Source organism: Apium graveolens, chromosome 5, assembly GCF_009905375.1.
Source record: "Apium graveolens cultivar Ventura chromosome 5, ASM990537v1, whole genome shotgun sequence".
NCBI classification, from domain to species: Eukaryota; Viridiplantae; Streptophyta; class Magnoliopsida; order Apiales; family Apiaceae; genus Apium; species Apium graveolens.
The window spans coordinates 256094642-256115272 of NC_133651.1; the positions used below are offsets into that span (position 1 = coordinate 256094642).

General features: G+C 34.0%; 1 protein-coding gene and 1 non-coding gene across 5 annotated transcripts; both read right to left on the bottom strand.

Moving 5' to 3' along the window:
* Positions 1–509: 509 nt before the first annotated feature.
* On the bottom strand, positions 510–3896 carry LOC141725084 (GCN5-related N-acetyltransferase 5, chloroplastic-like). 4 transcript variants are annotated; one of them, XM_074527470.1, is made up of 3 exons: positions 2965–3896; positions 1959–2256; positions 510–899 (listed from the first exon to the last, which is right to left on the bottom strand). In XM_074527470.1, exons 1-2 carry the CDS (start codon positions 3618–3620, stop codon positions 2007–2009), a joined length of 906 nt encoding a protein of 301 aa, XP_074383571.1. In that variant the 5' UTR covers positions 3621–3896; the 3' UTR covers positions 510–899; positions 1959–2006. The 4 variants fall into 4 exon arrangements, with proteins under 4 accessions (XP_074383571.1, XP_074383572.1, XP_074383570.1 ...); XM_074527471.1 differs by having other exon boundaries at positions 510–999; XM_074527469.1 differs by lacking the exon at positions 510–899 and adding an exon at positions 1026–1381.
* Positions 3897–11381: 7485 nt separating this feature from the next.
* On the bottom strand, positions 11382–11488 carry LOC141663263 (small nucleolar RNA R71). The gene has a single exon (XR_012551341.1). It is a non-coding gene; the product is annotated as a small nucleolar RNA R71 (small nucleolar RNA).
* Between the last annotated feature and the right edge of the window lie 9143 nt (positions 11489–20631).

Sequence of the window (20631 nt, forward strand, 5' to 3'; positions counted from 1 at the left end):
AGAGATCAAAGACAGCAACTATATTAGCACTTGAAAAGAAAAAAGAACAACTGTCACAATGTCCTCTTTCTTGCAACCGACTAATTTCTTGGATATGGAAACCATCAGTTCATGCCATATGGCCATGGAAACCATCAGTTCATGCCATATGGCCATGGAAACCATCAGTTCGCATCCTAGGTATACATTGGTATGCATGCTTATCCAAATAAGGTAAGAACTCCTACTTGAGTTGTTGCACCTTATCTAGATATCTAATTGCTCCATCATCTGTTGGACCCTATCTACATTCTATAGTACAGCAGTAAAACTTCTCTCAACATTGAGTTTTATTTCGCCCATTCTTTTCAACGAGAGGTACGTAATATATTCTTTAGCCAAACCAACACAAGAATAATATCTGTACCTTGCACTTGGTGCATTAAAAAGTATAAAGTGATTCATTTTGCATGACTTGACTATAAAGAGCAACCTTATTTAGTTTAGTGACTACTGAAAAATAACAAATCTGCAGATACAACATCATGAGATTGAAAAATAACAAATTTGCAGTTACAACATCATGAGATGTATAACTCGGAAAACCAAAAAAAAAAAAAACACATCACGAGACGGATAGATTTCTAGAAACAAATATACAATAGCAATAAAATGCCAAATCAACTGGTGATCTGGTCATATAAAATCTTTTTACTTGTCTTAAATCCACGTCAATTTCTCCAAATACAAACTTTGGTCATATACATTTGCATGTAATATCTGTTCATCAAAGGAAACGGAACTAATAGTCAACAGCACTTCCGATCTTCTCCACAAGAGTTTTATCTTCGCGCTTACTTAAAACAGACGGGCCAACTCACATTATGCTGCATTTGGAGTGGTTCTTCTTGAGTTTTTGACTGAATAGAGATCCATGAACCTGAATCATGGTCCTAATCACAAAAACCTTGTACTGCAGCTATAACTCTTTCCGGCAGATAGCCAGATACTGGTGGTGTACTAGTAAATAATAATGGCACAAGAAATATATTTTTAATGTTATGATGTGAATGAAAGGTGTCGATTGAGTGTGTGCAGGTAAGATATGTTTTAAATGAAGAGAAAAGAATGCGGCAGATGATGGACCCAAAGAACGAACAGAGTTCATAGCCATGTTTGAAAACATCAAGCTGTTTTCGCACTGATGGTAGTGAAAACCATCAGTGACAGATTGTATACTTCAACTTCAACATTTTTTCAGCAAGAGGGAGAGGGATGACTGACAAGTGAGGACATGCATTTTTTTAAATGGTCTGAGAAGTATATTGTTTTGCTAGATCTTTCCCTCCATAAAGAGTTCACTATGGCTGCAGCTTCTATAAAACATCTCCAGGTAAAGACACTATAATAAATCCAGAATGGGAACAAGAATTCAGATTTAATTTTTTTAAGAGTTAAGAGACCTACAAATGTGTACATAGATAATAATGGGGCATTATAATCTAAAGAATGAATATCTACATATGCATCCTGGTGATCTACTTGTCGTCACAGTTGACATTGATACGATAGTTAACCCACAAGGCTGCAACGATACTCTAGTTGTACATCTATACATTCTGCTTGATATATTTTGTCGAATATTTAAATGCATAAAGTTGTGATTATTCTAAAGACAAAGCATTTTCCTTGTTTGCAAACAGATCATACCAATCAGTGCAACAAAAGTTTTCATGAAGCCCAAACATGACCAGAGCGGATCGAACAATTCAACTATTACTACATTAAGAAAAAAAGTGTAAATTCATAAGAATTAAGGATGAACAAGGTAACCATATTTATCTACCATGTAAAACTACTACAAATGGCTTAATGTAGCGTGATTGAGAGAGAAAAAGTAAGCCACTGAAAATAAGTATACATTCCTGAAATAAGGATAATACAACTACCATGTATCGTCATGGCTGAGATTAGTATACCTCGAAAAAAAATTGATTAGTATCTTCGTAGCTGTTCATTAACAGTATTCATTCTGGTACATCCATTTCTGAATAACTGGCTGGGACAGTTATTTTCTTGCACATTAGATGCTTGCGCCTCTGTAATGTCAACAATATTAAGATGTTATCGGTCTCAAGAACACTATAACCTGCTCTTGTATACATGTTAAATGGAGCAACATCAATCATTCTGCAGTGCAGGTATATATCCCTTGAGAAACTCATCTGACATATTAGTTCCTCACTGGCTTTGAGCAGATGCCATCCAATGCCCCTCCTAAAAATATATAAAGAGTTAATCTTAGTGTTCTGATAATATTTTGCCTGGAAGTACTTGATAAATGTCGAAACAATCATCATGACCCAAAAAAATATGTTTGTAGAATACGTATCTGCATTCCTACATATGAAACAAGCATTTACTGATTGCAGCTGGAAAAAGAGCGCATGCTGATATGAAGCCAGGAGTTTTTTTTTTGGGGGGGGGGTGTAGACACTAGAAAATGCTAAATTTTTTAAATAATATCGACAAGTTGCTTATAACAGTGCACATTCTTTGTCACGTTACTTGTGTATTGACCCTGTGGACTTCATCAAATAGGAAGTAGCTAGATAAATTGAGAATCGAAGTAGATATGTAATGGCTAACCCTTCCCTTAAGTTTGAATTGCCAAACAGTTTCAAATTAGTACGAAGTCAAAAATGATCTTCAAAATCACAAATCCGATAAAGGAAATATAATTGAACTGTAAAGAAACCTAACAAGCTCAATATAATAGCACACGCCTTCATTCACACATTATAATTGTTAAACTATCCAAGATTAATGCACAAAATTAGGACACAAACAAAATTACATTTTCGAGGTAATTGTTCCAAAATCAAAAATTCAAAATTCAAAACGCTAGTGCACAACTAACACTAATAAAAATTGGAACTTTGAAACTAAAATCGCACAATTCCAAGTCATAAGAACAGAACATACCTCCTAAGAGATTTCTTAACAGTCATATTACAAATATATGGTGAATCCTTAGGAGGAGTAGGAGATGGAGGAGAAGCATTAGCACCCTTCTTATTAAAACTAATTTCAACAGTCCCTGCCAACTCTCCTTCACCTTGATCATCATTCCCTTTATAAAACCCAATCAATGTAGCTGTATGAGGCATCAAACTTCTCCTCTCCACTAAATATTGTTTCACTAAAATCCCCAAAAGATTGACATACCCTTTTGGCATCACCATTGATTCAACAAAAGATTCTGCTAATAACCCAACAATCATATCTAATTCATCATCTCTCATCACCCTGACCCACATGGACCCAGATTCAAGTTCTTGAAAATAGCTGAAATCTTGTAAAAATTGAAGCTTTTCAAGATCTTGATTTGACAGAAAGGTGCCTGTTTGAAGTGGGCTCAAAAGGGTTGGTGATGATGAAGTTGAACAAGAAGAAGAGTGTTGAGAAGTTGAACAAGTGAGAATGAGATTGTAATGGCTAGATTTAGAGAAATTAACAAAAGGGTAGGTTTGTTTTTGGCTTAAAAGTGATTGTTTGTGAGATTTGAAATGGTTGGTTTGGTTGAGATAGTTTGGTTGATTGTATGAAGAGGTGAATGATAGAGATAGTGTTCTTGCCATTGAAAGTGGAAAGTACAGAGATTAAGCTTGGACAATTTTCAGTTTCTGTTTGTATTATTACAGAGATTTTGCTTGGGATTTTTTTTTTCTTTTTCACTGGTTTGTATATTTTCAAGTCAAAGTGACATTATGTCATTTACTCAATTCTAGCAGAACAAAGAAAGTGGTAGAGATGACAAGAGTTCATGACCAGGTACTTCTCTGATTTGCAGTGAGCCACATTTGTCTGTGCGGGTCACTATTTTTAAAGTTTAAGAAATGTTTATTGAAAAAAATGGAGGGCGAAAATTGTGTACATTCTGAATGTCAAAATTTTGAAAATGTAATCAAGTGCTTATTGAAAAAATGCTCATGTATTGTTGTACTCACCAGCAGTCACTGTGACAGTCATTTTGTTGGTGCAAATATAATACAAATGTTAAATTTTGTTGTACTACTGTAATATTAAATCAAATCTGAAAAGCATACTTTACGAGGAAGTTGCGTATCTAAATAAATATGTATATATTAATAAATAGTTTTTAATTTTATGATAAGAATAAATTCATGTAGGATTGTGAATAAATAGAACTCGAATATTGAATCGAAAAATGTCCGTTATAGTACTGAACATATTTTACTATTCAAATTTAAATTCGAGAAAGCATGAGGCGAGCTTATCAAGTTCGAATATGGCCGAATGTGAAAATTTAAGGAAAATTTTTATTATTTTACTGCTCTATTTATGATTAAACCAAACATCTTGCTATCGAATTCGGACACTTTCTTAACAAGTCGAACAATTAATAATATTATAAAAAATATTTTTTATCTAAACTATTTAATAATATATTCAATAGAACTTATCAAATTTTAGCAAACATCAATAAGTTTAACGAAGAATTTAGTTTTCTCTAACCCTTAATTTATACATCCTGCCCCGATCACCATTATATAAGATAGGAGTATAAGTTAGTGTACTTTAATAATAATAAAAAGTATTCATATTTAAAAATTATTTATTAAATTAAATCATTTTGCATCTATATTATACTAATTATATTTTTAATATAACATTAAAAGCTTTTTTTAATCTTACCTTGTACTAGTTTTTAATATCATTTTGCATATGCATTTAAGCCAAAGCCAACTCTTGTCTATCAAATAACTTGGCATCTTTGTTAATATTATATTAAATTAAAATTGTTGAATGTTATTAATGTGTTAATTTGGCACGATTGTTAACATCTATCTATTATATATATAATACAACAACATGAAGGTTTAATGAGCAATTTAATTAATATGACGATTATGCCCCTACATTAATATCAATATAATATTTATTTCACCTTATCATTCATTTATTAAGGATTATTAAATGTTTTATATTTAATATATGCATTTATACATACATGCATACATACATACAGACAGACATGCATACATACATACACACATACATACATACACACATATATACATACATACATACACACACACATACATACATACATACATACATACATATGTACATACATATATACATACATTCATACATACATAAATGCATGTATGCATGCATACATGCATACATACAAACATATATACACATGTACATACATGTATACATACATACATACATGCATGCATACACACATACATATATACAAAGACAGGCATACACACACATATACACATACACAAATACATACATACATACATACTCATATATTTTTATTTGTCATCAATTTAACATCGTTCTCCAACACAATAAAATGACCAAATATTATATAGAATTATATGAAATAAAAAAATAAAATAAACTATTTATACACATATGTATAATTTATACTTCACTATTAATGATTATGTGACATATATCATATACTCCCACCGTCCTGTAGGTTGTTAACATCGTTAGGGGGGTTTGTTGAGCAAATTAATTCATATGGCAATTAAACACCTTTATTAATATCTATCTAAAATTTAATTTACCTTATCAATAATTTATTAAAGAATTTCAATTGTTTTATAATTACAATGTGCATACATACACATATACAATTAAAATATAGACATGTATATAAATTAATACAGGGACATACACAATAATACATACTCGTATATTCTTATTTGTCATCAATTTAAACTCGTCCTCCAACATAATTATATGGTCAAATATTATATTAAATTCAATGAAATAAAAAATAAAATAAACTATTTATACATATACGTACGATTTATACGTCATTATTAATCATTCTATGACATATATCATATACTCCCACCGTCATATAGGTTGTTAACATCGTTGTTAGACACAAAGATTAAAAATGGAATTATGTTCCAGAAAAATTAAGAAAACGAGGGCAAAAATTTGGAGCCATTATAAAGATATATGTTATTTTAGGAAATGTTAACAATCTTTTGGAACATCTCAAAATAGAAACTTATTGGGTAGGAGAGTATCATATGTCATTCAGTGAGTAAACCTACAGTACTGACGTCAATTGCCTATACAGTATGACACATCAATCACATTTTTAACACATAAACACATTAAATAATTAAAATATAAATTAATATTTTTTTTTATATTTAGAGTGATTGATATAATCACTTGTATCTTTTTTAAGCATTAACATATTACAAATACCATTTAGTTATGAAGTGGCAAAAAATGTAAACTAACATCATTTATTACTTCATGCGAATGCACCATGACAAACATATCTTAATCACTCGTGCTCATATGCATAAACAAATAAATTATTTATCCATCAGGTAGCAACATAAATATATCATCACCAATTACAGCGAAAACAATTTCAATTAGCACAATTTAGAGTATACCTGTGCATTGCACGAGGTATAGAGATAGTTTTATTTAAATTGTTAAAATATTATTATGGTGTTAAGTGAGTTGTTATGAGATGCCTACATCGGGTACTAAATGTTGGCATCACATAAATTAAAGTGTCAACTTTATTTGTGCTATCAATGATTATATATATAGACACACACACACACACTCCCTCAATTCTTTACATTCAGAAGAAAGTGTCCGGTACGCATTTTGAGGTGCATATAAAGTATAGTTTCATAAATTTAAAAAAAAAATATTTTTTTCAATAAAAATTTAAATATTTAGTTTTTATTTAAAATCGTAAAATTAAGTTATGGAACTAACATTTATACAAAGTTTAAAATGTGTGTCGGACACTATCTCCGAAATGTAAAAAAATGAGGGGGGGATGGAGGAACAATTATTATTTTTGTTAAATTTTTCAAGTTAATTTTTTGGCGTGTATTTATGTGAGCTGAGGATAAAAGAGAGGTCTTTGAGAGCTCGTTTTCCCGAAAATATATTGAAGGTGTGGTTATGTAGTCTTGCGCATATTGTTGGTAGGAGAATGGTCGTTAAACTTAGTGTGTGCTTTGGGATCCTTGTCCCTGCATTCGACGGGTTGTCCTTGTCGGGAAACTTTGGGGTTATCTCGCACTTTGCACTTATACGCTTGAGATCAATCGTCATGTAATCTGGTGGATTATCCTCATCGCGGGGCCGAGGATGCGCTTGAGCATTTGCGGTAAGTCATGGTTTTACATGCAATTATGATCGACGAAGTTAATGGCAGCGTTGAGGATATCCATCGGCCGGGGAGTTTCCTTATTCGTGAAGTTATGAAGTTGTATTTGAGCCTTGGGCCATTGTGACTAGGCCACATCGCTAGAAACTCCTAAAAAATATATGTTCGAGTTATAATAGGATTTCGACAACTCCTATTGGGCCTCAGAATGGGAAGCCAAGTCCATATTTGTAACGATTGGGATTTTCGTAAATTATATTATGTGAATAAAATATAAATTATGTTCATTATGTGCAAATTATGTGAATTAGTGGAGAAATATTTAATATGAATTATTCCAGTTTGACGAGTCAGTACAAGACTTAAGATATGAAGTGTGATTAATAACCAAGTTAAAGTGTGAGCTGGGTCGTCAGATGGGACGTGACCCGTAAAGGCTGCTTAAATAAAAAGTGGAATTGATACGATGATTAAGAGCGAAATTCAAATGAAGTATGTGGAAAATATGAGATGAAAAATGTTGTATGTGTTTATATGATTAATTGACTAAGGGTATGTGAAATTGAATTATTATTTGAATTATCGATTTGTTGATAAATGCGAAGAATACTTATAAGTAAAGTTTAAATGAGAAAAATGGCAGATATGAGTTTTGATTGAATGAGATATATTAATACATATTATTTGACCTTTATATGTGCAAAATTGTGATTGGGGAATGTTTGAATATTTTTAAATGATTTATTTTACAAGAAATAAGGGTTATTTGATCTTTAAGTATTTTTATAAAATATTCATAGTATGTTCAAGTTATAAAACTTGCTCTATTATCTCTAAAATAGTCCTAAAGACTTTTTAAAAATAAGAGTTGAATTTATTTTAAGTTTTTGGTATTTAAAAGTGTTTTTATGAAAGTTGTTTCTATTTTGTGCGTTATCTTACGAATATTGCGAGAAATGAACCGCAAGCTCAAACATTATTTTAAAAATACCAGGGGATAGAGATTTTCATAAAAAAAAAATTATAAATCCATTAGGACACCCCCTCCCTTCCTTTTTCTTCCAACTCTTCATCTCTCTTTTCTCTCGACTCTCTCTCTCTCTAACCCCTCTCTCTCTCTCTCTCTCTCTCTCTCGCTCTCTCTCTCTCTCTCTCTTCGATTACACACTCGTTTCTTCATCAAATTTCAGTATGAGACCATGTATGTGTTTGATTTTTCCTCCTCTATAACTCTTTATAGTTGCATGCATATTTCTTTGAGTTTGATTCGAAACCCTAATTCCGGTTTGGTTCTGTTTTCCAAATTTGGATCGGATTGTATGGTTTTGTGAGTGATTTGTGATGTTAAGTGTGTTTACATTAGTAAATAATCAAAATTGGTGGTTTTTAAGGGCTGGAAACCCCGATTAGGCACTGTCAGAAAACCGCCGCCACCAGTGGTGGACTGTGATGTTATTACTGAGCTCTATATTTCCTAAATTCGATAATTGATGTTTGCATGTTGTGATTAGAGAATTTTTCGTATTTTATTAATTTAAATTTTGTTCGGTTTTTGTGATTAGTTGATAAATATGAGATCTAAAACCTATTTATTAATAACCATTGAGGTACATGTGCGATTATTGGAATTTTTCAAATTTGATAAGATCGATTTCGTGAATTGGGAATCTAATTTTGGTTTGTGATTCAACTGTTAGGCGATTAATAATATTGCATGTAAAAGGTGTTTTAAAAAATTCAGAAGTGGATATGTGCTTATGATTGATTGATGTGGTTATAAGGGAAGCTTGTACATATGAATACTTAATTTCAATTTTTTTGTATAAATACAATGTTAAGAAATCCTCTACAATTGACAATATGGATTGCTTAAAAATTACATGTATTATGATACGAGAAGGATACTAATTGGGATTATGTGACTCATAATAAGTACATGATTATACATGTTATATGTGAACAAGATGTGCTTGTGTGATTACTTGGATTATAGTAAGTTAATAAAAGTTTGAGAATAAGAAGATAAAAGTATGAATTTATTATGAATAAAGGTGACAATGTGCTATTTGACTTCGTGATGTCTGATTATAAGTCTATATGTAAGTTATTGAGTGACATTTATGACACTTTATTATGCTCTAATAAGCTTTGAATTGATGTATTTGTACTCAAGTTGTTAAGTGTTTTAATGTGTTTTCTAGTGTTTTTGCATTTCAGGCATTATCTAGGTAATCAGGTGAATTAGCATTGTTTTGGTGCTAATTTGGTGTCAAGGTGGTGTTGGAATAAAAGCTCGTGGAAAGCCGGCTCGAAGCAGCAATGAAAAAGATGAAATCTGAGTTTTTCCCAGAAGGACGGCGCGGCCGCGCGCGCACCCGCGCTGTGAAAGCACGCGGCCGCGCCGGTGCGAAAGTTTTGAATCCTGATTCTAATGCAATTCTAATTGGGAGACTTCCAGATTGATTAGGGCTGCTATATATATTCAAATAAGAATGTTTTTATAGAAGAGACGTACCAGAGCGCAAGGAGAGCCGTAAGAAGACCATTTTAGCACGGATTCAATGAAGACGAAGAAAATCTTATTTTTACTTTTGAATCTTTGTTCTAAGTTGTAACTTGGATACTAGTTTTCTTACTTGTGAACCTTTAATCTTGTTTCATACTTGGTTTTGTTATTTAAGTATAAAGACTATGTTTATTATACCATGCTTTCATCGGAACCCACGTTGATGATGAGTCTGATTATGGGCTAATCGTTATCGTGGTGTTCTAGCGGATTTATTTATGGATTTCTTTAGTTAAAATTTTTTATATGCCTTAGTGTGTGGTGATTGAATGATAACCTAGTATTGGTTATGCTTATTCTTCTTAAAAGAGTCACAAACTTGTAAGATAGCGTGTTAATTCTTAATGAAGCGACAGTGAATTTAAGGATTTAGAACTTGCCATGCTAGCATAGGTTCATGTGTTATTGTTATGCATGATTCAGAGGTAATTTTACCCATCTTACTTGCCCTGTGTAATCATGATAGATAACTTGTGCTTAAACCCGTTATGTTGTCAAATTCTATAGACATATAGGGTCTCAATATTTTTGGTATCTATTCAGCTTCTATCTTTTTTGTGGATGTCTGGTAGTATGTAATTCGTGCAATGAAAGTTGGCGTTTAGCAGTTTCGTGTTATCTGTTTAGTGTCATCACCATTGCATGCTAAGGTTAAGAACAATAAGGCTATTGAATGAAGTATTAATGAAGTTAGCATCCCATGTTTGTCTCATATAATATACAACTCTCTTTACTCTCTTAGTTATAATCATTAGTTTAATTCGTAGTATAAACAACCCAAATTGTTATCGTCTTAGCATTAGATAATAACCATATCATCGGTGAATAGGTGCATAAATTACATAGTTAACCAACACCAGTCTCTTTGGGAACAAACTAGAAAAGATTCTATATTACTTGCTAACGCTTATACTTGCGTGAATTATTAACGCGTGTTTAGCCCTAACAAGTTTTTGGCGCCGCTGCCGGGGACTGCAGTGTTAACTTTTAGTTAATGTGTTTATCATCAGTGATCGTTAAAGTTCATTGACTCGGACATTGTTACTTACATACATTTTTTTTCTTGTTGTATTTCAGGTAATTTAGAGATCGTTTATGCAAACACGTTCGCGAGTTCGTAGGAGAATTCTGGAAAAAGACGAGGAAGAAGTTGTAGGGGATCGTAGGGAAGATTTTGAGGACGAAAAGAAAGTAGCTGAAGAAGAGAAAATTGAAGAACCACCTTTATTCGAGATGGCGGATCAAGCAGATAATTTTAAGGCTTTAATAAAAATTTCTAAGCCTAAGATCAATGACATATAGTCAAGCATCATTAGGCCAACCATCAAGGCTAACACTTTTGAGATCAAGTCAAGCACGATCCAGATGATACATAACTCAGTTCAGTTTGGGGGTAATCCTATTGAGGACCCAAACATGCACATCAGGGATTTCATCGAGATCTGTGACACTTTCAAGTTCAACGATATGTCTGAAGATGCTATCAAGCTGCAACTGTTCCCATTGTCTTTGAGGGACGAAGCGAAGTGTTGGTTACATTCACTACCACCAGGGTCTATCACCAATTGGGAGGATCTTGCTCAAAAGTTTCTCACTAAATTCTTTCCTATGGCGAAGACTGCTGCAATCAGGAATGCTCTTACTCAGTTTGCTCAGCAAACTGATGAATCTTTGTCTGAGGCTTGGGATCGATATAAGGAGATGCTACGGAAGTGCCCACACCACGGCATGCCTGATTGGATGATTATAAACTGTTTCTACAATGGTCTAGGTGCACACTCGAGACCTATGCTTGATGTAGCATCTGGTGGACCCTATGGGCTAAATGATATAATGAAGCTTATGAGTTGATTGAGCTAATGGCAACCAATGAATACCAAAATCCTACACAAAGAATGTTGCAAGAAAAGGTAGCAGAAATTCTGGAAGTGGATTAAGCTACTGCTATAACTACTCAACTTCAAGCTTTAACGATGAAGTGGACTCTTTGGCTATGTTAGATATATTTGTGATGTCATGTCTAATAATGATTTGTGTTTAGTTTTCAGATCTTAACTAACAGGACAAATCAGGACTTAACTGGAAATCAGTACTTATACTGAAGTCAGGACTTAAGATATCATAACTTAAGTTGTCAGAACTTAAGTTATCAGAAGATATTTATCAGAAGATAATATCAGGACTTAAGGAGACTTTCAGATAAGGAAGGCGGCTGATTGAAAGGAAAGAAGATCGAGACTAAAACAAGAAGAGATATGCATGAAGAAGAATTCTATGAAGGATATAATACTTGGAAGAAAAGATAACTAGTTGATATATATTAGGATGCAGAATCATATTCGATATCAATTAGAAGATTATCTTGTAAATGTGTGTCTATATAAACACAGCATAGGGTTTACACTATATGTGTTATCTTATTCGAGAATATTATTCATTGTAACCCTAGCAGCTCTCGTGACAATTTGTTCATCACTGAGAGAGAACAGTTCTTTATAACAGAGTTTATTGTGTTGAATAAAATCTGTGTTCTGTTATTTGAGTTCTTATATTCGATTTGGTTGACACTGTATTCAACCCCCTTCTACAATGTGTGTGACCTGACAAGTGGTATCAGAGCAATCTGTTAACATACATACAGTAAAGATCCAAAAACAATCATGTCTGAAGAAACACAAACTCCAACCAAGCCCACCAAAACTGAAGAAACTCCAAAGACTCAAATTCATAATCGATATGAGACTATTAGGGTTCCCATACTGAAACCTTCTGAGTATCTCATATGGAAGGTGAGGATGTCTATGTTTCTGGAAGCTACAGATCCAAAATACCTTGACAGAATTAATGAAGGACCACATAAGCCAACCAAGCTCTCCGTTGTAGTTGCAGATCAGCCAGCACAGACTGTACCAAAGGAGAAAAGTGAATATACAGCTAAATATATCTCATCTATTGCCAAGGGTGCAAAGGTAAGACATTTGTTGCATAGTGCCATTGATAATGTCATGTCAAACAGGGTACTTAACTGCAAGACTGTAAAGGAGATATGGCATGCCTTGGAGACAAGATGCCAGGGAACTGATTCAATGAAGAAGAACAGGAAGACTATACTCACTCAAGAGTATGAGCACTTTGACTCAAAACCTGATGAGTCATTAACTGGTTTATATGACAGATTTGTCAAACTCTTGAATGATCTGTCACTGGTGGATAAGGAATATGATCTTGAAGATACTAATCTTAAATTCCTTTTAGCTCTTCCTGAAAGTTGGGACTTGAAGGCAACTACTATAAGAGACAACTATGCTCTTGATGAAACTACTCTTGATGAAATTTATGGTATGCTCAAAACTCATGAACTTGAGATGGATCAAAGAAGCAAGAGGCATGGGAGAAAGTCAAGGACAGTTGCTCTTAAGGCTGAGAAAAAATCCCCTAAAGTGGTTGTCTCAAAGAAAGGCAAAGGAAAGGCTCTCATCACAAAGTCTGATACTGAGTCATCAAGTTCTGATAGTGATGAGGATTCGGAAACTGAAAGTCTATCTGAGATGGATGCTGATGAAGAGATGATGAAATTGTGTGCTCTTATGGTGAAGGGTATCGCAAAGATAGCTTACGGGAAATTCAGAAGGGGAAAGAAGTTTTCCAGGAAAAGTGAAAGTTCTGATAAGAAGGGATTCAGAAAATCTGAAGGCAAAGCTGGAAAGTCTGACCGAGGAGATTACTCAAATGTTAAATGCTACAATTGTGGTGAGAAAGGCCACATATCTCCTGACTGCAAGAAAGGAAAAGGTGACAAAGGAAAGGCACTTATCACAAAGAAGAAAAGCTGGACAGACACTTCAGATTCTGAAAGTGAGGTGAACTATGCTTTGATGGCAAATGCTGATAGCAGTTCTGAAGCTGCTGAGTTAAAGGTACTTCAAACAACTTATGCTTTTCATACTGATGATATTACTGAGTTGAGAAGATATCTTAAAACCATGTTCATTAGTTATAGAGATCAAACTTTAACATGTGAAAGGTTAACTTCTGAAAATTTGGCTTGTAAGAAAAGGAATGACTATTTAGAAAATGAGTTAGTTATGTTTCATCAAACTTAGAAAGAAAGATATGATGCTTTTTATGTTAGAGATGAAGTGTTAAAATTAAATCAATCTCTAAAAACTGAGTTAGAAAAGGAAAGAGAGATATTATCAGGACTTGGACTAACTCTGGCAGAACAACTCAGAATTTGTTAAGTAGTGGAAACTGGAAAGAGGGCTTAGGTTATGGAGATGATAAGAATAATAAAGGAACTGTAGAAATTGAGCCTATAATTATTAAACAAAAGTCAAAGGTAAATCATGTTAAGTTTGTAGCCGTAAAGTCTGATATTGATAAATCAGAAGTTAAAGAGAAATTAACTTCTGATAAACCAAAAAAGGATAAGCCAACTGAAGTTAACATAGGCTTAATGACAAAGAAGCAGCTTAAGCATAAGCTGAAAGATGTTAAGAATGTAAACAAGGTAAAGTCACCTAGGAAAAATAGGAATGGATAGGAAGGTGTGAATAAAAGCAATGATTATAAGCCTGTTCCTAATGCTCCTAGAAAGAAATGTTATAACTGTGGAAATTCTAACCATCTGGCTTCTTTTTGCAGGAAGAATAAAAACATAAACTCCTTACCTTCAAAATCAGGAGTTAAGAGTCAGTCTGTTAGATATAGGCCACAAAATCCTTGTTTTCATTGTGGTAGTTTATGGCATTCCATTTATACTTTTAAGGAATATCATAGTTTGTACTATGATTATTATCAAATAAAACCTTCTTTAAAGAAACTTAGCATTATTTCTTCTAGTGTAAGTTCTGATGCAAAGTCTGATACTGTAAATTCTGATAAGAAATTTTTTAACATAAACTGTGATGTTAAATCCGCTGCAAATGTTAACAAACTTAATAAGGCCAAAGGATCCAAGCAAGTCTGGGTCCTTAAAACTAATCATTAGTGGTCTTTGTGATTGCAGGGCAACAGGAAAAACATCCTAGTTCTGGACAGTGGATGTTCAGGACATTTGACTGGAAATAAAGCCCTGGTATCAGATTTTATGGAGAAAGCTGGTCCAGGTGTTTCTTATGGAGATGGTAACATGGGAAAAACTCTGGAATATGGCAATATCAATCTTGGGAATGTCATCATTAAAAAAGTAGCTCTAGTCTCAGGACTTAAACACAAACTGCTAAGTGTTAGTCAAATCCGTGACAAAGGTTATCATGTGGATTTCTTTGAAGAACACTGTGAAATTGTAAGCAAATCTACAGACCAAGTTGTTCTGAAAGGATACAGGCATGGTAACATTTATGAAGCCAAGCTTTCAACAAGTTCTGATGGTTCTGCAATCTGTCTGTTAAGTAGAGCATCAATTGAAGAAAGCTGGGATTGGCACAAGAAACTCTCTCATTTAAATTTCAGCAATATAAATGAACTAATCAAGAAAGATCTTGTGAGAGGACTGCCAAAATCAGTATTTGCTCCTGATGGCCTTTGTGATTCCTGTCAAAAGGCAAAACAAAGAAAATCTTCATTCAAGAGCATGAATGATCTTCAATTCTTGAGCCTTATCACCTACTACATGTTGATCTATTTGGTCCAGTGAATGTCATGTCTATTGCAAAGAAGAAATATGCTATGGTCATAGTGGATGAGTTCACCAGATATACATGGGTGTATTTCTTACACACAAAAAGTGAAACTACATCTATCTTGATTGATCATGTCAAACAACTGGATAAATTGGTTAAAGACTCTGTGAAAATCATAAGAAGTGATAATGACACTGAGTTCAAGAATTTGATTATGGAAGAGTTCTACAAAGACCATAGAATCAAGCAGGAATTTTCTGCTCCTGGAACTCCACAACAAAACAGAGTTGTTGAAAGAAAGAATAGAACTCTTATTGAAGCTGCACGAACTATGCTTGATGAAGCAAAGTTACCAACCTATTTTTGGGCTGAAGCTGTGTAGATTGCTTGTTTTACTCAGAATGCAACACTTATCAACAAGCATAGAAAGACACCATATGAGATGGTGAAGAAAAAGAAGCCAAATCTGAAGTATTTTCATGTATTTGGATGCAAGTGTTTTGTTCTTAAGACTCATCCTAAACAGCTATCCAAATCTAATCTAAAAGCTGATGAAGGAATTTTTGTTGGATATCCACTTTCCACAAAAGCCTTCAGAGTCTACAATTTAAGAACAAGGGTTGTCATGGAATCTATCAATGTCTCTTTTGATGATAAGAAGATTACAGGACTTGAAGATTTTAATGATCATGATCAGCTGAGATTTGAGAATGAAGTTTTAAATTCTGATTCTGTAAATCCTGACAGTCTAAATCCTGATACTGCAAACTCTGATGGGTTAAACTCTGATGTTATTGAAACTGTGGTAACTACGCCAATGGAAAATACACCTGTGCAGGGGGGCATATTGAAGATCCAACCACATCTCAAGAAGCATCAAAACCAAGAACAGGCTCTTCAAGTTCTGATGGGGCAAGTTCTGATAATTCTGGAAACTCAAATTCTGATTCATCAAGTTCTGATGAACCAAATTCTGATAGATCTAGAAACTCAAATTCTGAAGGATCCAACTCAGAGAGTATAATTTCAGGGGGAGCATTAGAGAATGTTGATGGAGACATCATGGATCATGGGGGGAGCATCTAGTTCTAGAGATAATCTTCCATCTGCAAGGAAGTGGACTAAAGCACATACACCTGACTTGATTATTGGAGATCCTGAAGCAGGTATAAGAACTAGGATAACAACATCAAATGAATGTCTCTATCACTCTTTTCTTTCTCAGGCTGAACCAAAGAAAGTGGAAGAAGCTCTTCAAGATGCTGATTGGGTGCAAGCAATGCAGGAAGAGTTAAATGAATTTGAAAGAAATAAAGTCTGGACCCTAGTGCCAAGACCAAAGAACAGATCAGTTGTTGGTACAAAGTGTGTGTTCAGAAACAAAGCTGATAGTGATGGTATAATTACAAGGAATAAAGCAAGGCTGGTTGTAAAAGGATATTCTCAACAGGAGGGAATTGATTATGATGAAACATTTGCACCAGTTGCTAGATTGGAAGCCATAAGGATATTTTTGGCTTATGCTGTTCACAAAAAGTTTAAAGTCTTTCAAATGGATGTAAAAAGTGCTTTTCTTAATGGAGAATTGGAAGAAGAAGTATATGTTGAACAACCTCCAGGTTTTGTAGATTCAAAATTTCCTCATCATGTCTACAGACTTGATAAAGCACTTTATGGCCTTAAACAAGCTCCAAGAGAATGGTATGAGACATTAGCTCAGTTTCTTCTGGAAAGTGGATTTAACAGAGGGACAATTGACAAAACCTTATTCTATCTCGACCATGGAAAGGACTTACTTTTGGTGCAGATATATGTTGATGATATCATTTTTGGTTCTACAAATGACAAACTGTGTAAAAGGTTTGCCAAGCTAATGTAGTCAAGATATCAAATGAGTATGATGGGAGAACTTAGCTATTTTCTGGGCCTTCAAGTCAAGCAGAATGAAGAAGGAACTTTTATTTGTCAATCTAAGTACACCAGAAATTTTTTGAAGAAATTTGGAATGCAAGATTGTTCAAGTACATCCACTCCTATGGCCACTGTAACAAAATTGGATAAGGATACTGGTATATCAGTAGATATTACTGATTATAGAGGTATGATTGGCTCATTACTCTATCTAACTGCAAGTGGACCTGATATTATGTATGCTACCTGTCTTTGTACAAGATTTCAAGCAGATCCAAGAGAACCTCACTTAACAACCGTAAAAAGAATTTTCAAGTACCTTAAGGGTACAGCTGATCTAGGATTGTGGTATCCTAGGGAATCAGACTTTAAGCTAATAGGTTACTCAGATGCAGATTTTGCAGGATACAAAATTGACAGGAAAAGCACAAGTGGAAGCTGCCAATTTCTTGGAGGAAGATTAGTTTCTTGGTTTAGCAAGAAACAAAAGTCAATTTCCACATTAACTGCAGAGGCAGAGTACATTGCTGCAGGATGCTGTTGTGCACAGATTCTTTGGATGAAGAATCAGTTACTGGATTATGGGTTAACATATTCTAAAATCCCTATTTACTGTGATAATCAAATTGCTATTGCTATGACAGGTAATCCAGTTCAATACTCAATGACAAAGCACATCAGCATTAGGTACCACTTCATAAGGGAACATGTGATGGAAGATACAGTGGAATTGTATTTTGTTCCAACAGATCAACAACTAGCAGATATCTTCACAAAACCACTGTGTGAAGCTACTTTTACAAGATTGGTAAATGAACTTGAAATGGTTTCAGGTTCTTTCTCTAAATCTGCTTAGTTTATGTTTTGATACATCAGACTTTATGATCAATATTTACAGATATTACTATCTTTGTGTATTCTGTGCTTAAATTGAAATTTTTGAAGTGCTGATTGTTGTCTGATGTGAATTTCTAAACTCTGATAGTGATATGAATGTTTCTGTGACTATTCAATCCAATGAGGATAACTGTGCTAGATGCTGACCTAGTAGTCTTTAATATACTAATGATCCCATGTTTGAAGTAATTGTTTATGTGGAACTCTCTTAACACAAGCAAATTCTGATATTGAGCTTGGTTAGTTTTACTTTGTGTATCTTATTACTAAGTCAAAAAACTAGAATAGTGTTTCTTATCTGTTAAGTTCTGATGTTGGTAAATCTTATGGATTTACTAAGTGTTGATAAACCTCACTTATCAAAAGAAAAAGAAATAAAAATCAGGCACTCCTTTGAGATCTAGAGAAAAATACATGTGGAAGGGAAGACCCAAGTGTATTGCTGGTATTAAGTAATATGCATTAGAAAAGAAAAATAAATTTTCTTGGTGACTTTTTACATTCTCTGATTACTGGAGAAATACTCTGATAATAGCATAAATTCTGATAAGCAGTCGTGACTCACTTGCACTGAGAAGCCACTGTAAAAAGGAATATCAAAAGATGCATAAAATGAGCACAAAACAGTTGAGGTGGACTTATGCATGAACTCATTCTGTAGTGAACTTCAGACTAATGACATATTTTGAGCAAAATTCTGAGTTATACCTTATTTATAAGATGTACTGAAGTGAATCAGACTTTACTCTTTATCTGATATTTAGATTAATGCACACACTTACACTCCATATGAATGATGCAAATTACTGTGGTGATCAATGTTATTTTAGATGAACAGTTTAAGTGTCAGTTGCATAAATTCTGAGGACAAGTTCTGATGGAAGTTCTGATGATTAATTTCTGTTGAAATCATATCAGTATTTGTGTGAAGAATTACAAAAATGTACATTCACTTTTTGAGTTAAGGAGCCATATTCTGATGACTTTTAAATTATGATAATAATCAAGTTCTGATGCTGACGTGGCAATATTTGTTTACTTGGTTTACTTTTAAGTCAATACTTGAACGGTTATATTTTTCAGAATATTGGACTATGTGAGATAAAGCAGTAAAAATCATTTGTTTAGTGGGAACAGTTTCTTTTTGAAAAACTGAACGTGCAAAGTAATCATTACTTATTTACCGTGCCCATTAACTTTTGTCTTAACTGCTGCTTGGCTGACATGTGTAAGGTCTGTTCCACTTCTCATAACTGTTGTCACGTGGGTTGTCTAAGTAAAAGAGATAAAAGATTTTTAACTCTTTTATTCACATTTCTATTCTATTCACTCTCTCTCTTTTTCTTATTCTCTCACATTTTCTGACGGTTTTCTATACAGACATTTTCTCAAACACCTTTCAGGCACTCTAACTTCTCACTTATTTTTGATGGCGCCCAAGGATTTAATTGTTGATGGAGCTAAGTTTGTACCAGATAACTATGCTGCAATCTTGAATAAGGCTGAAGCTCCATCAGATCAGCACTTTGTGCAAGATTTATTAGCCAATAGTGAGATTGGGTATGCTTTGACCCAACCTCAAACTATTTCAAGCAAACAAGTGCTGACGTTTTGGCGAAATGGGCTTTTTGATAATAGTGGTGCTGCTGGGTCACCAAGCATAATTTTCATATCAGGAGATGTCGAGCATGTGGTTACTCTAGGAGCAGTTTGTAAAGCTCTCCACTTACCTAAAGATTGTACATTCTCAACAGTGGAGGATCCTGTTTTACAGCAGCTTATGGCCAGTCTGGGCTATGAGAAAAGTTTGAGAAAGCTGGGTCAACTGAAAAGATTCCTCAGTCAGTAAAACAAATCTTAGTAAATGCTGATCCAAAAACTTATACATCTGTATATCCTGATGTTCAACCCACCAACTCATCACAACCAACACAACAACCATCAGAACATACCATCTCTCAACAACCTCAAACTCACCTCAACCATCAGCACATCCAGTGAAGCCTTCATCTTCAAAACCCAAGAGGACTAAGATTGTGCCTCAGTCTCAGTAGAAGAGAAGGAGAATTATTCTGAGAGATGAGTCAGATAATGAGGAATAGGTTCCCCTATCAGAACTGTTCTGGTAGAAGCTGGGAAGATCTCTTCTCAGAAAGATACTGAAACTGGGAGTTCTAGGCCCCTCAAAAGGCTTAGAAAGCTAAATTCTGATGATGAAGCTCCCAAAGTCTCTACTTCAGCAAAGAGACTTAAAAAGCAAAGATCTAGGAGGGCTATAAGTGAATCATCACACTCTGAAGAAATCCTGGATGCAGCAGCTAAAGAAGGGGGTCAGGAATCTCTGATCCCAACAGAACCTATAGTAATTGAATTACTTCCCACTGCTGAATCAGCTCACAAGTCTCCTATTCAAGAACAAGAGGATATTCCAGAGAAAGTGC